Raw genomic sequence first — 15823 nt, forward strand, 5'->3', positions numbered from 1 at the left:
TCTTCTTGAAGTTGTTATACAGGTGCTGCACACAGTATCTGTGCTCACTGTTTGGTAGTACCTCAGATAATGCTCGGTCAAGACCCTATAAATTATTACAAACAAAAGGCATTAGTAAATTGAAACAGATTTGTGTACTGTGCATATACAAAGGGAAGGAGTTAATACCTTCTGCTGGTCAGAAACAAAGGTGTAGCTGTACCCATTTTCAATCTGCAAGTCATTCTTCAGCAGCTCAAAAAACCATTTCCACTGTTCAGTTGCTTCCCTCTCAACCACTGCCCAAGCAATGGGCCACCATCCATTGTTGGGATCTACTCCAATAGCAGTCAACAGCTGTCCCCGATATTCAGCCTTTATGTGGCATCCATCAACCCCAATAATGGGCCTACAACCGTCAAGAAAGCCTTGTTTTAATGGTCCCAAACAGCAATAAAGTCTCATGAATTTTGGGTTGCATCCAGGTTGTCTGAAGGGAGTAAACATAACTTCCATTGTGGTATTTGGGTGTGTCCTCTTAATTTCTGCACAATATCTCCATATGTCCTTATATTGCTGCTCTGCATTCCCTTGAATCTCCTTTTTAGCAATTGCCCTTGCATTGTATGCCACCCATTTTGAAATTTCAGCTTTGAAGTCCTCATCAACTATTTGTCTTAATAATCTTGGAGGCATTTCAACATTACATCTAAATCTCTCCATGTACTTGTTTGCAAGCCACTTAGCAGAAATATTCTTGTTCTTCCATACATGACTGCAGTTTGTGTGCTCATTATTCATGCTCTTGACAACCAAATCAGCTATTCCAAGTTCCTTCTCAACTGAAGCATAAACAAACCATTGGCAAGGAGGTTTGCATTTTGCTCTAAACCTTTTTTTTTCATTTGTGTATGGCTTTACTGGTTTTCCTTTCATGATGGAATATGTTCTAACAGCTAATCTTAGCTGTTCAGCTGACTCAAACTTCATTCCTATGTGAAACTCAAAATTAGGGTCTTTTAGATCTCTCTCCGGATTGAAATCAACATACCTATTCCTCCAGTCATCATCATTCTCTTCATCTGAGGAGCCAGCATCACTATGCAACTCAGTCACCACTGTGTCTTTATCTAATGCATGGACATCATCTAAATGAGGAGCTGCCTCTTCTCCTGATGCTCTATTGTTGTTTCTTCTCCTTCTAACTTGCTTCTTCCTCCGCGACTGTTGGTTTCCAGTTCCCACATCCGTGGGTTGTTCTTCATTTGTCTCAGGCTGTTGCTGATGTTCAAATTCAGTTTCAAGTCCTGATTGTTGTGACCATGGATCCATCCCAACTGTTTGTTGTTGTCTGCCTAGCTCATCTACAACTGATTCTTGCTGTTGTGCAGCATTATTACAATCATCATTAGAATTGGGATGCTGTGAAGATCTAGGTTGCTCTGTATTTGAAGAATCCACACCAGATTTTAGCCCCTCAACAATCAATTCTTCTAACATTTCTTCATCCCTACAGAAATCCCTATCAGCACTAAAGCGATCACAGTCTCCATCCGAATCAGTATCAGTCTCCACTTGGCCATCTATATTTCCTCTATCATTTGCATCCCCATCATCCCCATTATTCAAGGCATTCTCTTTAGAAGAGTTCCCAACATCTATCTTGCCAATTGATCTTGTAAATGGCACTAGTTCAAATCCAGGTTCCCTAATAACATTTCCATTTTCGTCAAGTTCCTCGATGGTGACTGCGGCTTTTTTACTCAGCTGTAGATCAGAAGGAAGGGACTTTGTGGCCATCATCTTGATTTCATTCTTTGACTGGTGGTCACAGTACACCTCCATGATTTTATGCTTATAAGCCCAATTGCAAAAACTGATAATGGCTTTATCAGTAGATAATTCCTTCAACCCATTTCGAAAATCTTTTCCAGGCTCAACATAGTAATACACCATACATCCATAATGCCCTAATTTATCCACCATGTAGTTTATTTCATGCACAGACATTGTTTCCGCATCACATAAATCAACATAATCTACATGCCCATCAATGTATCTGTAATTTTGCCAATTGAATTTACCCCCATGATACATTCGTATGGTGAACAGAGAAGAACCTGGCACTGCATGACATGCGATTAGTTAAAAAAATTAAAATTTTAGTCAAAACTAGTAAACCCAAATTCAATGAATGAATTATTTATTAACCCCTTTTTCCAGCATTAAGAATACTTTAATCAGTGTACTATGAAATCTCTATGCTTTATTGCAAAAAGCCAAAACAACGATAAAATGTAGCCCATACATACATGAAACACACAATCTATTCTGGGATGTGGATAACTAAACAAACTTAGGGATTTTAAAACTTTACCGTATGCATCAGATGGATCAAAATGCTGGCCCCTTGGTCTAATCACCCACTTGGGCCACTCCATCGTTCCACGAAATGAAGATCTTGTTTGTCAACCCGTTCTGCTGTCGCTCAATCCCCCAAAATTCTTCGTTGTTGCGTTTTTCTTTAATTGTCAATTGTTTGATGTTTGGGTTTAGGCAAGGAAGAAAAAGAACAGATGCATGGGAGAGGAAGAAGAGGTGCAAGTGATATTTTCGACTTCCTAAATTGACCCTACCTTTTGTATTGAAAATCGCGCGGACAGACACCTCTGCGAAGTTAACGACTAAATCTAACAGAATGGGCTCGAGTCTACCTTTTATACAGTTTGATGGTCAAAACCAGCCTTTTAATAGTTGAGTGACCAAAACTCGACGATGATAAAAGTTTAGTGGCCACTGGGATAATTTGCTCTAAAAAAAATGATAATGAAAGATATGCACGGCTATACCCGTATTATCCACTCCACTGGACCTTTCAAGAATTATGTCTGCAACAAACTCCTTTTTTAATCGACACTACTATTTTTATCTTATCCACCTGCCTAACAAAAACTAATCCAGATGGCGTATATGTGTAGCCAAGCCAACAGACAAACTGAAAACAATGTACTACGAATTGACCAATTGTGCAAAAGGTGCAAAAAAAAAAAAAAGGAAATCAACTGTATCAAAAAATCGACACTCCCCAATAATTGATTACCACATTTGTAGGTCGGTCAGGTGACAAAAGTTGAAAATGGATGACATGCAAGAAACAGAACAAATAACAAAATACAAGTAAATGGTGGTCCGTAATCCGTATCTATCTTAAAAACATAACGACAAAAACTGGTAATGTGTTTGCTCTCTAACTTTTCATTGGACAATTTATCTTCTTTATTTGACAATACAAACTACTTATATATTTCTTTCAGAACTAATATTTCATAGTGCGCGCCTAGTGCTTTCTTATTGCAAAATGGGAAAAAATATTCAATTTATAATTTACTAATGACAAATTCTTAACATTAAATAAAGATTTTGACATTGTAAAACATTTAAAAGCTTCGTTGACAAGAAATGGCTCATCATTATAATCCTGATTAGATGGAGATTTTTTTTAGTGTTTATATAAAATCATTGTAACTTACTGTAAAAGGTATATAAAAATTTTTATGAAGAAATTTAAAATTTAAAATTTTCTTTTTCTTTCTTTTTCATTTCTTTCCTTTCTCCTTCTTCACAATTTTTATTAAGAAATTAAAAACCATTTTATTTTTCTTTTCCTTTTCTTTTCTTTCTTCTCGCTACTACTCTATCACCACTATCCACCACCTCTGACGTCGACACCTCTTTTTTTTTTTTCTTTATTTCTTTCTCCACTCTCCCTCCTCTCTCTTTCCCCACCTCATCCTCTCTCCATCTTACTCTCCTCTCTCTCCTCTGCCACCCTCTCTCCCTCACCCATTTCTTCCCCCTCCCCCTAGTCGTGCACGACTAAGGGAAGGGGTGGGTGAGAGAAAATAGGTGGCGGGTGAAGGAGAGAGGGATGGGGGATGGGGATAGAAGGAGCACGGAAAAGAAAAGAAAAAATAAGGCAATGCTAGTGGTGGGCTAAGGTAGGGGAGGAAAAAAAAGAAAGGAAAGAAGGAAAAAAAAAATTTTTGTACGTTGAAGTGTGTATTTTAAAATTTTGAAATCTCTATAGTTAAAGTGAAAAAAAAAAGTCAATATACCCTTTATTTTTTAAATGTCCTTATCCTAAGCCTTAAAGCACTGAGCTACTACAGCCTAATACTTTTGTACTACGTAATTTAGGCAAGAAGATATGGATGTACTACAATAGATTGGTAGTACTTGTTTATGACTAGAATATTCTTGGGAAGATGTCCTCTAAAGGCATAAAATTAAATTTTTGAGGTTGCTTCTGGACCAGGATGGCCTGTAACTGTCAATTTCAGAGTCCTTTTTCAAAAATTTTTAGGATATGCTCTATCAAAACCGTGTGCCCCAGCCAAAGTTCCTAGGATATACCATATAGTGTCACTATAGTCCACAATTAAAGTCCTTTCATCGTTATCTTGACCTTATCTGTCCACTACCAACATAAATATGGACCTCCACCGTTTTAATTCCGCTTAGGATAAGGTGAAAATTGCGCTTTGAACATAGACCCTTTTCTGCTCACAATTCAGTTCACAAACAAGAGAAGAAAATACAAAGTGAGCTTGAAAGGGGAAAAAAGAGAGAGAACAAAAATGGGTAGCTTAGAAGAAGAGAAGCTGTTTCAAATGGTGCACGATTTTATTGAATCAGAATCAACTTCAGAAAATCCCTCTTATTCCTCTCAAAATCTGTCTCTCAATAATCATCATGCTAAGCAATATATTTTGCAGGTATTTTGTTTTCCCCTTTTTCTTTTTAAGTTTCTTGATCATTCATTTTTGTGCATGTGCTAAGCACTAAATTCTGTTTTTAGCTGGATCATTTTGTATTTGGTGTAATTCTGAAAGGGTTTGAAAATCTTTCTTGATTACAGGAGATTGTTGCGAGTAGAACTGCAGCTGAAGAGGGTCTTCTTGGTTGTGTATTGAAGCACATGAGGCACAAAATCGAAGCAGAGAAAACTACTAGCCTCAAGAAATGGCTTGTGATTAGACTAAGAAAGGATGGTTATCATGGTGTTTGTCTATGTCAAACTTCTTGGCCTACTACTTTAGGCTGCCCTGCTGGTAAGTAATTTTTTTTAAAAATTATTATTTGGTTTACTTTAGAACTTTGCATATTTATTTTTCCATGTTATGAGCATAATCTCTTTTATGTTTAAGTCTCAAGGACCAGAGTGAAAAAACACAAAAGATCCAAATTTGTAAGATGGGATGTAGTAAATTAGCATGTAACCTCCAAAAATTTTGATAATTAAAGGGATGACAAGATAAATCATACTAACATTCTAGGAATCTACCTTCCATCTGCTATTTTTCTGTGAACTTTAATTGCAAAATGATCTAAACTTCTTTTTCTAATGGTAAACAGGTGATTATGAATACATTGAAGTTGTGATTAAGGATAAAAAATGCAGCTCATTGAGGCTGATCTTAGACATTGATTTCAAGTCACAATTTGAATTAGCAAGGCCTACATCATCCTACAAAGAGCTCGCAGATACGCTTCCTGCAATCTTTGTTGGTGATGCTCAGAAATTGAACAAGATAATCTCCATCCTTTGCTCAGAAGCTAAGAACTCACTTAAAGAAAGAGGTCTGCATGTTCCTCCATGGAGGACAATCACTTATATGCAGTCCAAATGGTTTAGTAACTGCCAAAGAATAATCCCTTTGAATCCTAGCAGAGAAGTAGGCTTAGGCAATAAAGAAGCAATGGTTGGTGAGCATATTTCATTCAATTTTGACACATTGACAGCATCAGCTTCTAATGGGAAGAAGGAAAACAAGGCAGAGAATTTTGTTGCTAGATCAGGTTTATCTAGTCAATTTGCTGCTATGAGCACAAAATGCTTCTAATGAAGCTTTTTGACAAGATATTGGGTAGATTCTTGATTTTGCAGAGCGGAGAAGAGATTAGCATCCTCCATAGGCAGTACTGTTCTCTTTTGTTTGCTTTGGCCCTTTTGAGTTTTGACTTCTTGGAACAATTGACAGAGATGAGATGATTTTTGATAGCCTCACAATTTTGTTAGAGTTCTATTTGTAGAAATTTGTGTTCAGGTACTAGAATTAGGGTATGTTACATGGATTCGTTGGGGTACATTAAATTAAAATTACACTAATGGTTTCATGACCAATGTAAAATAATAAATTTATAATGAACAAATAATGAACTTCGAATTTGAACAACTATTTGGCAAGGTGACATTTACTAAAAAAATTTAAGAGAGACTTTATTAAAAAAATAAAATAAAATAAAATGAAATTCATGGGAGGAAGACTATGGGATGGTCCCCCTCCCTTTGAAAAATGAAGAAAGTAAAAGAGGAAGTGGAGGAGGAGAGGGAGAGAGTCCCAAGTCAATTTTTAGATACTATGCTCTTGCAATATTGATACCGTGACTTGAATTTTTCTTGGAAAGTTGGATAATCAATGTTAAGAGTCCATCCAGGTTCTCTTTTTCTTCTGATTTGATCTTCTTCCTCAAATCTTTAATTTTCTGCCTCATGGTTTCGCCTGCACCCCCAAATACAACCTCCTTGATCACTTTTGCCATCTCTTCCCTCTGAAGTCTACCATTTTCATCTCTCACAACTTCAATAGCCACACCATTTTCCACCAACACCCTACCAGTAATGGGCTATTCAAAGGCCATAGGCATGGCCATTGTTGGGCACCAAATTCTATGCCTTCTGATGTAGAAGTCCAACCACAGTGGGATAAAGGGCCACCAATACTCGAATGGCCTAAAATCTTGACCTGCGGTAGCCATCCTTGAACAATTCTCCCTTTATCTTTCACTCTTCCAAGAAAACCCTCTGGTAAGATCTCTTCAAGCCTGCGTTCCTCACCTTTTGGAGATCCCAAAGCCCAGATGAAATTTACATTGCTCAGCTCTAAACTGAAAGCTATCTCTTTTATCTCTTCCTTTGACAAGAAATACATTGTGCCAAAGGAAGCAAAAACAGTTGAATGTTCACTTTTCTGCCCAAGCCAATTCATGAGCTCAATATCGTCGTCACCTGATTCACCAGTGGAATTAGGACTACTGGGAATTAATGGACCAACAGGGAGAACTTTCAGGTTCGTCGAACTAGCATGATGATCCAAGTACTTCCCTTCCATGGCTCTACAAGTATTAACTAGTAAAGGAATGGGAGAATCGTCACAGGCGTCCAAAGCATTGCGTCCAATTGCAGTAAGAAGTCTGCGTAACTCGAAATCTCGAAGATAGATGGCTAGAAATGGATATTCGGTGCCAGAGTTGGATGTCAAATGAAATGTGTATGACAAAGATGCAGCGCTAACAATATGGAGCCAAACGGATGGAAAGGTGTACAAAGGACTTACTGAAAACCGAGCGAATGCTTTATCGTAGATCACCAAGTCTGGCTTGAGAGATTCTACGATGTTGTGTATTTCAGGATTGGACAGTCAGGAAGTTGAAAAAGATGGGAAGGAGGTGACTCGGGAGGCCATCGGTTATGTGGTAGCGGGAAGGAAGTTCAGACAATTCTTGAAGGAAGTTCACAAATAGAATACAAAAATTGGATGTGGAAAGGGACAGGATCCATTTAAATTGAACAACTTGGGCAGAATTCTGCGGCCTGGTGGCATGGGTAATATTCTTGCTAGGTTGCTACTGAGCAGCATAGGTGGTAACTGAACTATATTTGTCTCGGATTGGAATATTTCTGCTCTCGTTAAATCAATTAGGACATGAATAATAGTAATTAGTATGGGTATTATGGTAGTGTTTTCAATTTTAAATGGCCTATTATTGTCGGAAAAATGCTTACATACACTTGGTCTTTGTTCAATTGTGAATTTTTAGTACTGTATACTGCTGCATTATACAATTTTTGCTATTTTGGTTTTCATGATCTTCACCTATTTTTTTTTTGTCTGCAATGCAGTACAATCTCTCAACTCCAACGTTAGGTTTATTTTTGCGCTTGATAAGAAGCTTATTTTGGTCAACGTCATCATTTGATAAATGACAAAATTCGTAGTTGACTTTAACAATAATAAAAAAAAAAAGTATGGAGCAAACAACCAGCATTTGCCAAATAGATAAGTGATCAGGTTGACAATTATGGAAGAGGGGCAGGAACCGTAGCCGTTTCGAAGGCTCATGGCCAAGATTTGATCACAAAAAAATATATAAGATGCAGATTGTATCTTGTATATCATTTTTCATACCATGCATGGGGTACACAAAAAATTTGTTCTATAATTATACATTATTGAAAGTTGATTACACTGTATGCATATAGAATTATACGCTGTGTATTTTGCACAAAACCTTCAGGAACAGCTGCAACTGTTCCTGCCCCTGTCCAACAATTACAACGATACTTGATGCTAGGAATCTGGCTTCTGAGTAGATAACCTCATTTGGCTGTTGCCACTGAACAAAATATAATAATTCTAGCCATTTTTTTTGTATTTCAAGCTTGGTCAATTGGCCATAACTTACTTCTCTTCCCATGACATTACAACCAAATATACGAATATCTTGATCTGAGAAGTTAGTCCTTCTGTACCACGAATCCTCTCTCTTGTGACTTTGGTGTGTGTAAGTATATTAGAGAAGTAATACTAACATTTTATGTACTATTACCATCCATTACCATGGATTCGTGGGAAGCTTATGGTCTGTAATTTAACTATAGAGAAACCAGCTCTTTTGTCTATAATAACCATGACTATGCATGTCCAAAACATCACATTAGGGTTATTATCACTTTACCCCCTTAACATTTGTGTCACTATCAATTTCCCCCTTAACGTTATCTTTTAGTCACTTTACCCCCAAAACTAACGGTCAAACTTAACGAAATTTGTTAACTAAAGTAAAAAAACATGTTTAACCCTTAAAATTTTTATCACTTTACCCCCATAAACTATAGTCTCATTATCAATTTACCCCATAGAGTCATTTTTTAGGCGATTTATCCTACCATTAAACCAACTGAGCAACTTAAAAAATTTTAGAAGAAAATACCCTCCCCTTTGTATAATAAAAATAATAAAAAATTGTAGAGTGGCTCTTCTCCTTTTTAATATTAAGAAAAAATGTCAAAGTATTAATTTCTTTATTCTTAGCAATCTTATTAATATCAAAAAAGAATAGAAAGATGGAGAGGAGGAGGGGGAGAAAGAGAGAGCTCAATTCTTTTTTTTTAAAATTACAAATAAGAAAGAATTAAATACTTTTATTATTTTAAAATTATTTCACTTTTCTGTTTACTACCAAATTCCAATCCTAATCCCGACAACCTTAATGTAATACGATAATGTTAGACTTTTTTTAATTTTCTTTCTTTGGAAAAGCTAATTTTCTTTCTTCTTCTTTTGTATCTTTTTTTCTTTTCCTAGTATTAATAAGTGTGAAAAAAAGAAATTTGAGAAAATTCTTTTATTTTTATGTTTTTCAATCTTTTAAAGTTAAAAAAAGAAGAATAACCATTCCAACTTTTTTATTTTTAATTATATATAAAAGGGTAAATATATTTAAAAATTTTTGACCATACTAGTTAGATTAACGATGAAGTAAAATGCCTAGAAAATAATATTAGGAACTAAAGTGATTGTATCACTATAATCTAAACGAATAAATTGATGATAACAATGTAATAATGCTATAAAATAAAAGGGTATTTTTGTCCAAAATTTCTTAACATGTTGAGTTGAATTACTTATAGGGGTAAAGTGATTAAAAGATAACGTTATGGGGTAAACTGATAGTAGTGATATAGTTTAAGAGGGTAAAGTAATAATAACTCCATCCCATTATGATGATTACCATATGCTTATAAGTGTTGTTAATATTAGTTTTGGTAATTATAGTTCAAATGAGCCATCTCACTATTCCCTGTGTTATCTTAATTTTTGTAGGTGTGTTTTGTATTTAATTATTAACCTAAATCCCTTGAACTAGCACATCATGCCTAGTAGTATAATTTCATCTCCATGAAGAATAGGTGCCCTTTGACATTTAGCTCAGAACAAGTCATCTCATTGTTTTATGTGCCATTTTTGTTATTACTTTTTGATTAGTAATAAATTATTCATTTAACTTCATCAAGCTAGTCCACCAAAGTCTAATACAATGTTCTTCTAATAAAGCAGCTAGACTTTTGGCACGTCATGCTTCATCGCTGAAGGGCAATGAAGGATGTCTATGTTATCTTCATTCCCCCCTCAGTTTCTTTTGTCTGTACTTGATTCTAAGCATGTAATCTGAATGTATTAGGACTTATTTTTGTAATTAATTCGTGTATTAGGATGTAAACCACTTTCTGTATACTAATCATATTTTTCTCCATCTGTTCTTCAAAAAAAAAAAAAGGTATATTCTTCATGTCCATGACAGAAAAGAACCCTTTATTTGTATACTCTGGGAAGACTTTTTAATTTTCCCAATTTGCAAGTCTGGGTGGTGATTCTTATCCTTCACAAGGGAGTTGACCTTTATATGCGCTTAATTTTAGGGGTGGGAATTATTACTTTCCATCAATATTTAATGGGACAACATTTTACTTTCATAGGGATCTAATTGAAAATTTTAATTTTTGCAAGGGATACTTTCACACTTTTTTATGATCTTCGAGGCGGCTGTGCCTAAAACCAAAAACTTCCCAATAACTTACTTAAGTAGTTTCAGGGACCAATGGCTAAGTGGTCAACAAAAAAATAATAATTAAAAAGTTGTCCCGATCGTTAGTTGCATTTCTATATTCATCCACTAGTAATCAACAATCTCCTTTGTTCTTTCATGCTTTAGTTAAATGAATTTCCATTCAAGTTAGCCTTTCAAATTGTCGTCCTTCTTATTTGTCTTTCTCAATAACTAATTTATATAGGCAAGTTACTTTCATGTATGTCCTAATTTGAGTTTCAATCAATTGAATTACGTGTTCAAACAAATTTAACCGATTAAGTTCTCCTCTTGTACATATGTTTTGAAGTAAATTTAGTGCGATTGACTTTCCAAACAATAGTGAACCCAAATTCATCCCCATAAATGATGCATACCAACTTGGAATTCAGAATCTAAAGGAGGTATTGAAGACTTAAAGATTCAAGAAATCAAAATTGAGGCTTTAGTTGATAATCAAGTTGCATAAATTACATATTACTATTAATTTTTGTAAAGAGTATCCAATAGAACAACTAAATTATATCTAAATAAATTATCATGGAAAACCATACACTCACATTTATTGCAACCTCTGAATTGTGACATTTTTTCGAATTAACTATTTTTCTAAAAAGTTAATACCTGAAACTCCTCTTAATGCCAAACCGTATTGCAATTATCTTTAGATTTCATATATCCAACTATTGCAAAAGTTTTGACTTCATCATTAAGGTTGATTTCTCGTCCAACTCTTACAATTCTTCTTACTTTGTCGTTATTGTCAAGAATAACGAGAATGCATTTGGAGCTAAAGTCATCAAATGGTAATAGTTCAAAGCCATTTGGATAAACCACAAGTGTCATCAAAGGGTTCTCTTTCTGGATAATTGCTTCGGCTTGTCTTCCTTTTACTCCAACCGACTCAAGCTGATCATATTTATAAGGGTAAAAAATAAAAAAATCCCTTGTGGTAAATCTAATACACAGAAAAACCTCCCGTGGTTTCAAAACGTACAACATGACACCTCATGTTTTGAACTAAATTATAAAGGTAACGGAATCCGTTAAATTTAACGGAAATGACTTATTGGAACCTAAAAAAAAATTTTATACCTAATTTTTAACAAATATACATATTCTACTCCTTAACCCTCAATTCTCTTTATCTAGAGAAGAAAACAAATGATTTTTTTGACCTGTCTTTTGCTTAATTACATCAAAGCATTTTGGTCATTTCGTCCATTTCCGTTAAGTTTAACGGATTCCGTTACTTTTACAATTTAGTTCAAAATATGCAGTATCGTGTGGTACGTTTTGAGACTACGGAGGGCTTTTCTGTATATTAAATTTACCAAGGGGGCTTTTTTATTTTTTACCCTATTTATAACATACATTAAGATATTTGTTTTGAATTCCAATACAGCAGAGAGAAGGATAATTTTAGTGATATAAATTAGCTAGATGAATTAAAATTAAATTGAAAGAATACAATACCTTAAATAAAGTGCCATTTGCATAAGAAATGATCTGTGTACAATAGTTAGAACAAAAAGACTAGCATAATTGGGCTTATATTACTGGTACATTTTAACTTGCATGCGCCACAAACACTTGGGATCTTTGCAGCCACCTTCATAAAAAGGTGGATATGGATGTTATCAAGACAATTTTTTTTTTTAATCTTCACAGAATTTAGCGACTATGAATGTTGCGACAGCCAGATTCTTGATATACATGTATAGTTGTATTACGTGTTGTTTAACATATATGAATATATCTATTGAGAAACTGAAATGAGTAAGATTTAATTAATGCTCTTAAATAATCAAGATTTGTGAAAAAAGAAGAAGATAAATTTGTCTAGTGTGAGGTGATACATCTTTCGATTAAGCGATAATTTCAGAAACTTCCCTTGAGGTTTCTGACAATTTCACTCAGCTCCTCCCAATTTTAGAAAATTACACTGACCTCCCTTGCTTTTACTATTTAAGTAACATTATAGACCCATTAGGTTAGAATCATACTTAAGTATCCTAAAATACCCTTATGCAATATCATAACATCAAAAGAAAGCGAAAAAAAAGGTTTAGTGATCAATTTAACCAAAAAAAAAGTAACAAACACTTTTATCCAAATTTGCTATGCTTCCACGATAATTGTAAACCCAAAGCCTCATCAACCGTTCAAGCAAACTCTAATTTAATTCCCAAATTCTATCAATTTTGGTATCACTAAAATCCCAAATTTTACCAAAATCGCACTCTAACTTAATTCCCAAATTCTATCAATTTCGGCATCATCAAAATCCCAAACTCTATTCGAATCACTTTACAAATAGACCATAACCACCACCACCAACTAAAATACCCTCAAAAACTTCCCACCCCAAATTAACACTATATTTTGTCTATTGGCTAATCTCACACCTCAAATTATGAATCCAACACCTATTGCATATCACCTTCCTTGAACAGAAGACTTGGCCAACCACTATTGATGTCTATGCCAAGAGCAACCCATACTCCAATGGCGTTAGGAACAGAGAAACTAAAGTAGGGTTGGGGATGATGACGAGTTGTTACAGGTTTTTATATTTTCTTTTACTTTTGGTTTGGTTTTTGTATCCCACATATGTGGTAAATTATCTATTAAGTAGAGGGTATTGTAGTCATTTTATTGAACCGAGAGAGGTTAGAGTAAATTTCTAAAATTGGGGGGAGCTAAGTGAAATTTTCAGAAACCTCAAGGGAGGTTTCTGAAATTATCCCTTAGATTAAAGGTTATTTTCCCTTAGAAGAAGTGAAGTTAATTTTTCATGGAGAGTGAGGATGTGCACATTTCCTATCATACATTTATTTGCTTCAATTTCAAAGATGAAAGCAAAATTTGAAGCTTCAATGTTTTTCTAATAAGTTAAATAGCGTTGAAAAATAAACCAAACTACTAGATATTCGAATCGAGTTCGGATTGGTAAGAGCTCGTTCAAACTTGATTCATCAACTAATCAAGACAAATTTGAACAATATTTTATGTTTGATAATAGTCGAACTCGATAATAACTCATTTAAATTCGATTCGGCATATAAACAAGCCAACATTGAACAAAATTTCAAGTTCATTAAAATAATCAAATAAGGTTTAATACTAGGGTGTTCAAATTGATTAAGTTCGTTTACACCCCAAGGGTTAAATGCCTTAAACTGTTCTCAACTATATTCCTAGTCGCACTAGACAAGATAGGATTGGTTGTAGTTTGTTGCTGTTACATCCGGTTGTGACATTTCTTAACCCAAAGGGCTTTGTATGATTATGTTAAGACATGTTCTGATGCAACATTATGTGAAATGTAAATTGTAAGTCACACTATCAAATAAATCACCCGTTTGATAAATATATTATCAATGTAACTAAACCATCATTTATTTTGAAAGAGAAACCATAATCTATTTTAGTGCAAAGATCAAAGAAGTCAAGTTTTAAGTCAAAAGTCTTAGTCGGATAGGTTTTGCTCTTGCAATATTGGCATTATGACCTAAATTTTTGTCAAAATGCTAGGCAATCAATATTAAAAATGCATCCAAGTTCTCTTTTTCACTTGATTTGATATCCTTCTTCAAATCTTTTATTTTCAGCCTCATTTTTTTTTGAAATCCTATTCTATTACAAGGAGAGGTCTTAGGGAAGGGGATGGTAGGGGGACGTCTCTTGCTGCTACTGCTATTTAATGGAATTGATGCTGGTAAGGTTTGAACCCTGACCAACGCCCTAGGGAGTAACTTAAATTTCCCTTGGTGGTCAATGGACCAAAACCCAGTGATTATTTCTTATATATAATATAGACAATCTCGGAATCGGCCCAATCTTTTACTAAAGATTTTGCCGAATACAAAGATTCTATTGCATCTATTTTAGATAAATACATACATATCTAGATAAAGAATATTTTAAATAAAAAAAATCTAAAAATCAAATCTTTCTATTACTGTCTTGTCTTGGATCCACAATTAATCATCTAGATCCTTAGGGTTGGCATATTCTTTTATATTCTGCAGTTTCCCCCAAGCAAGGCATTTTACGCCTATCCCGTATATTATCCTTTTCGTTACCTATTGATGGAATAAAACCTTAAGTTATTATTTATTATTAGTTGGTTATCCAAATGCCACTTCCTTGATCACTTTTGCCATCTTTTTTTTTCGGGGTAAGTATTTAGCTATCTCTTCCCTCTGAAGTTTGCCAATTTCACCTCTCATAACTTCCATAGCTACATCATTTTCCACCAGCAGACCACCATTAAGGTTCTGTTCAAAAGCCATTGGTTTGGCTACTATGGGGACACCAGATTCTATGCCTTCAGATAAAGATATCCAACCACAGTGGGATAAAAATCCACAAACACTTGAGTGGCCTAGAATAGTCGCTTGTGGTACCCATCCTTGAACAATTATCCCTCTATCTTGCACTCTCTCAAGAAACCATCAGGTAGAATCTCTTCAAGCCTTCTTTCCTCACCTTTTGGACATCTTAAAGCCCAGATGAAATTTGCTTGGCTTAGCTCCAACCTGAAAGCAATCTCTTCTATCTCTTCCTCGGACAAGAAATACATACTGCCAAAGGAAGCAAAAATAGTCAGATGTTCAATATCCTCCTCACCTAATTCAGTAGTAGAATTAGGAGTAGTAGGAGTTAATGGACCAATTGGGAGAACCCTCAGGTTGTTGAAACTAACAAGATGATCCACGTACTTCCCTTCTATCGCTCTGCAGGTATTAACTCACAAAGGTAAAGAAGAACCTTCACCAACATTCAGTGATATATGTCCCACTGCAGCATGTACTTTCTTTAGGTCAAAATCGAAGATAGATGGCTGGAAATGGATATTCAGAGCCTGAGTTGAATACATTGTGAAATGAATATGACAAGGTTACTGCTCTAAAAACATGCACGGAACCAAACCGATGGAAAATGGAACACAGGAGTTACTGAATACTAAGCGAATGCATGATCGTAGATCACGAAGTCTGGCTTGAGAGATTCTACGATGTTGTGTATTTCAGGATTGGACAATTTCAGGGAGTAAAACAAGATGGGACAAAACTTGACAGGTGTCAGAGCCTGTAAAATAATAAAGACCTACTCAACGAAAATATAA

General features: G+C 35.0%; 2 protein-coding genes across 2 annotated transcripts; one reads left to right on the forward strand and one right to left on the reverse strand.

The window, feature by feature from the left end:
* The first annotated feature begins 4521 nt into the window (after positions 1 to 4521).
* LOC113777522 lies at positions 4522 to 7042 on the forward strand. Its single transcript, XM_027322638.1, has 3 exons — positions 4522 to 4754; positions 4898 to 5090; positions 5395 to 7042. The coding sequence occupies exons 1-3, from the start codon at positions 4617 to 4619 to the stop codon at positions 5880 to 5882; spliced, it is 819 nt and encodes a 272-aa protein (XP_027178439.1). The 5' UTR covers positions 4522 to 4616; the 3' UTR covers positions 5883 to 7042.
* LOC113776931 (beta-D-glucosyl crocetin beta-1,6-glucosyltransferase-like) lies at positions 6400 to 15574 on the reverse strand. Its single transcript, XM_027321983.1, has 5 exons — positions 15450 to 15574; positions 15148 to 15278; positions 14918 to 15022; positions 6786 to 7429; positions 6400 to 6666 (listed from the first exon to the last, which is right to left on the reverse strand). The coding sequence occupies exons 1-5, from the start codon at positions 15572 to 15574 to the stop codon at positions 6400 to 6402; spliced, it is 1272 nt and encodes a 423-aa protein (XP_027177784.1).
* Positions 15575 to 15823: the final 249 nt, after the last annotated feature.

The sequence above is a fragment of the Coffea eugenioides genome, chromosome 7, assembly GCF_003713205.1.
Source record: "Coffea eugenioides isolate CCC68of chromosome 7, Ceug_1.0, whole genome shotgun sequence".
Taxonomy (NCBI): domain Eukaryota; kingdom Viridiplantae; phylum Streptophyta; class Magnoliopsida; order Gentianales; family Rubiaceae; genus Coffea; species Coffea eugenioides.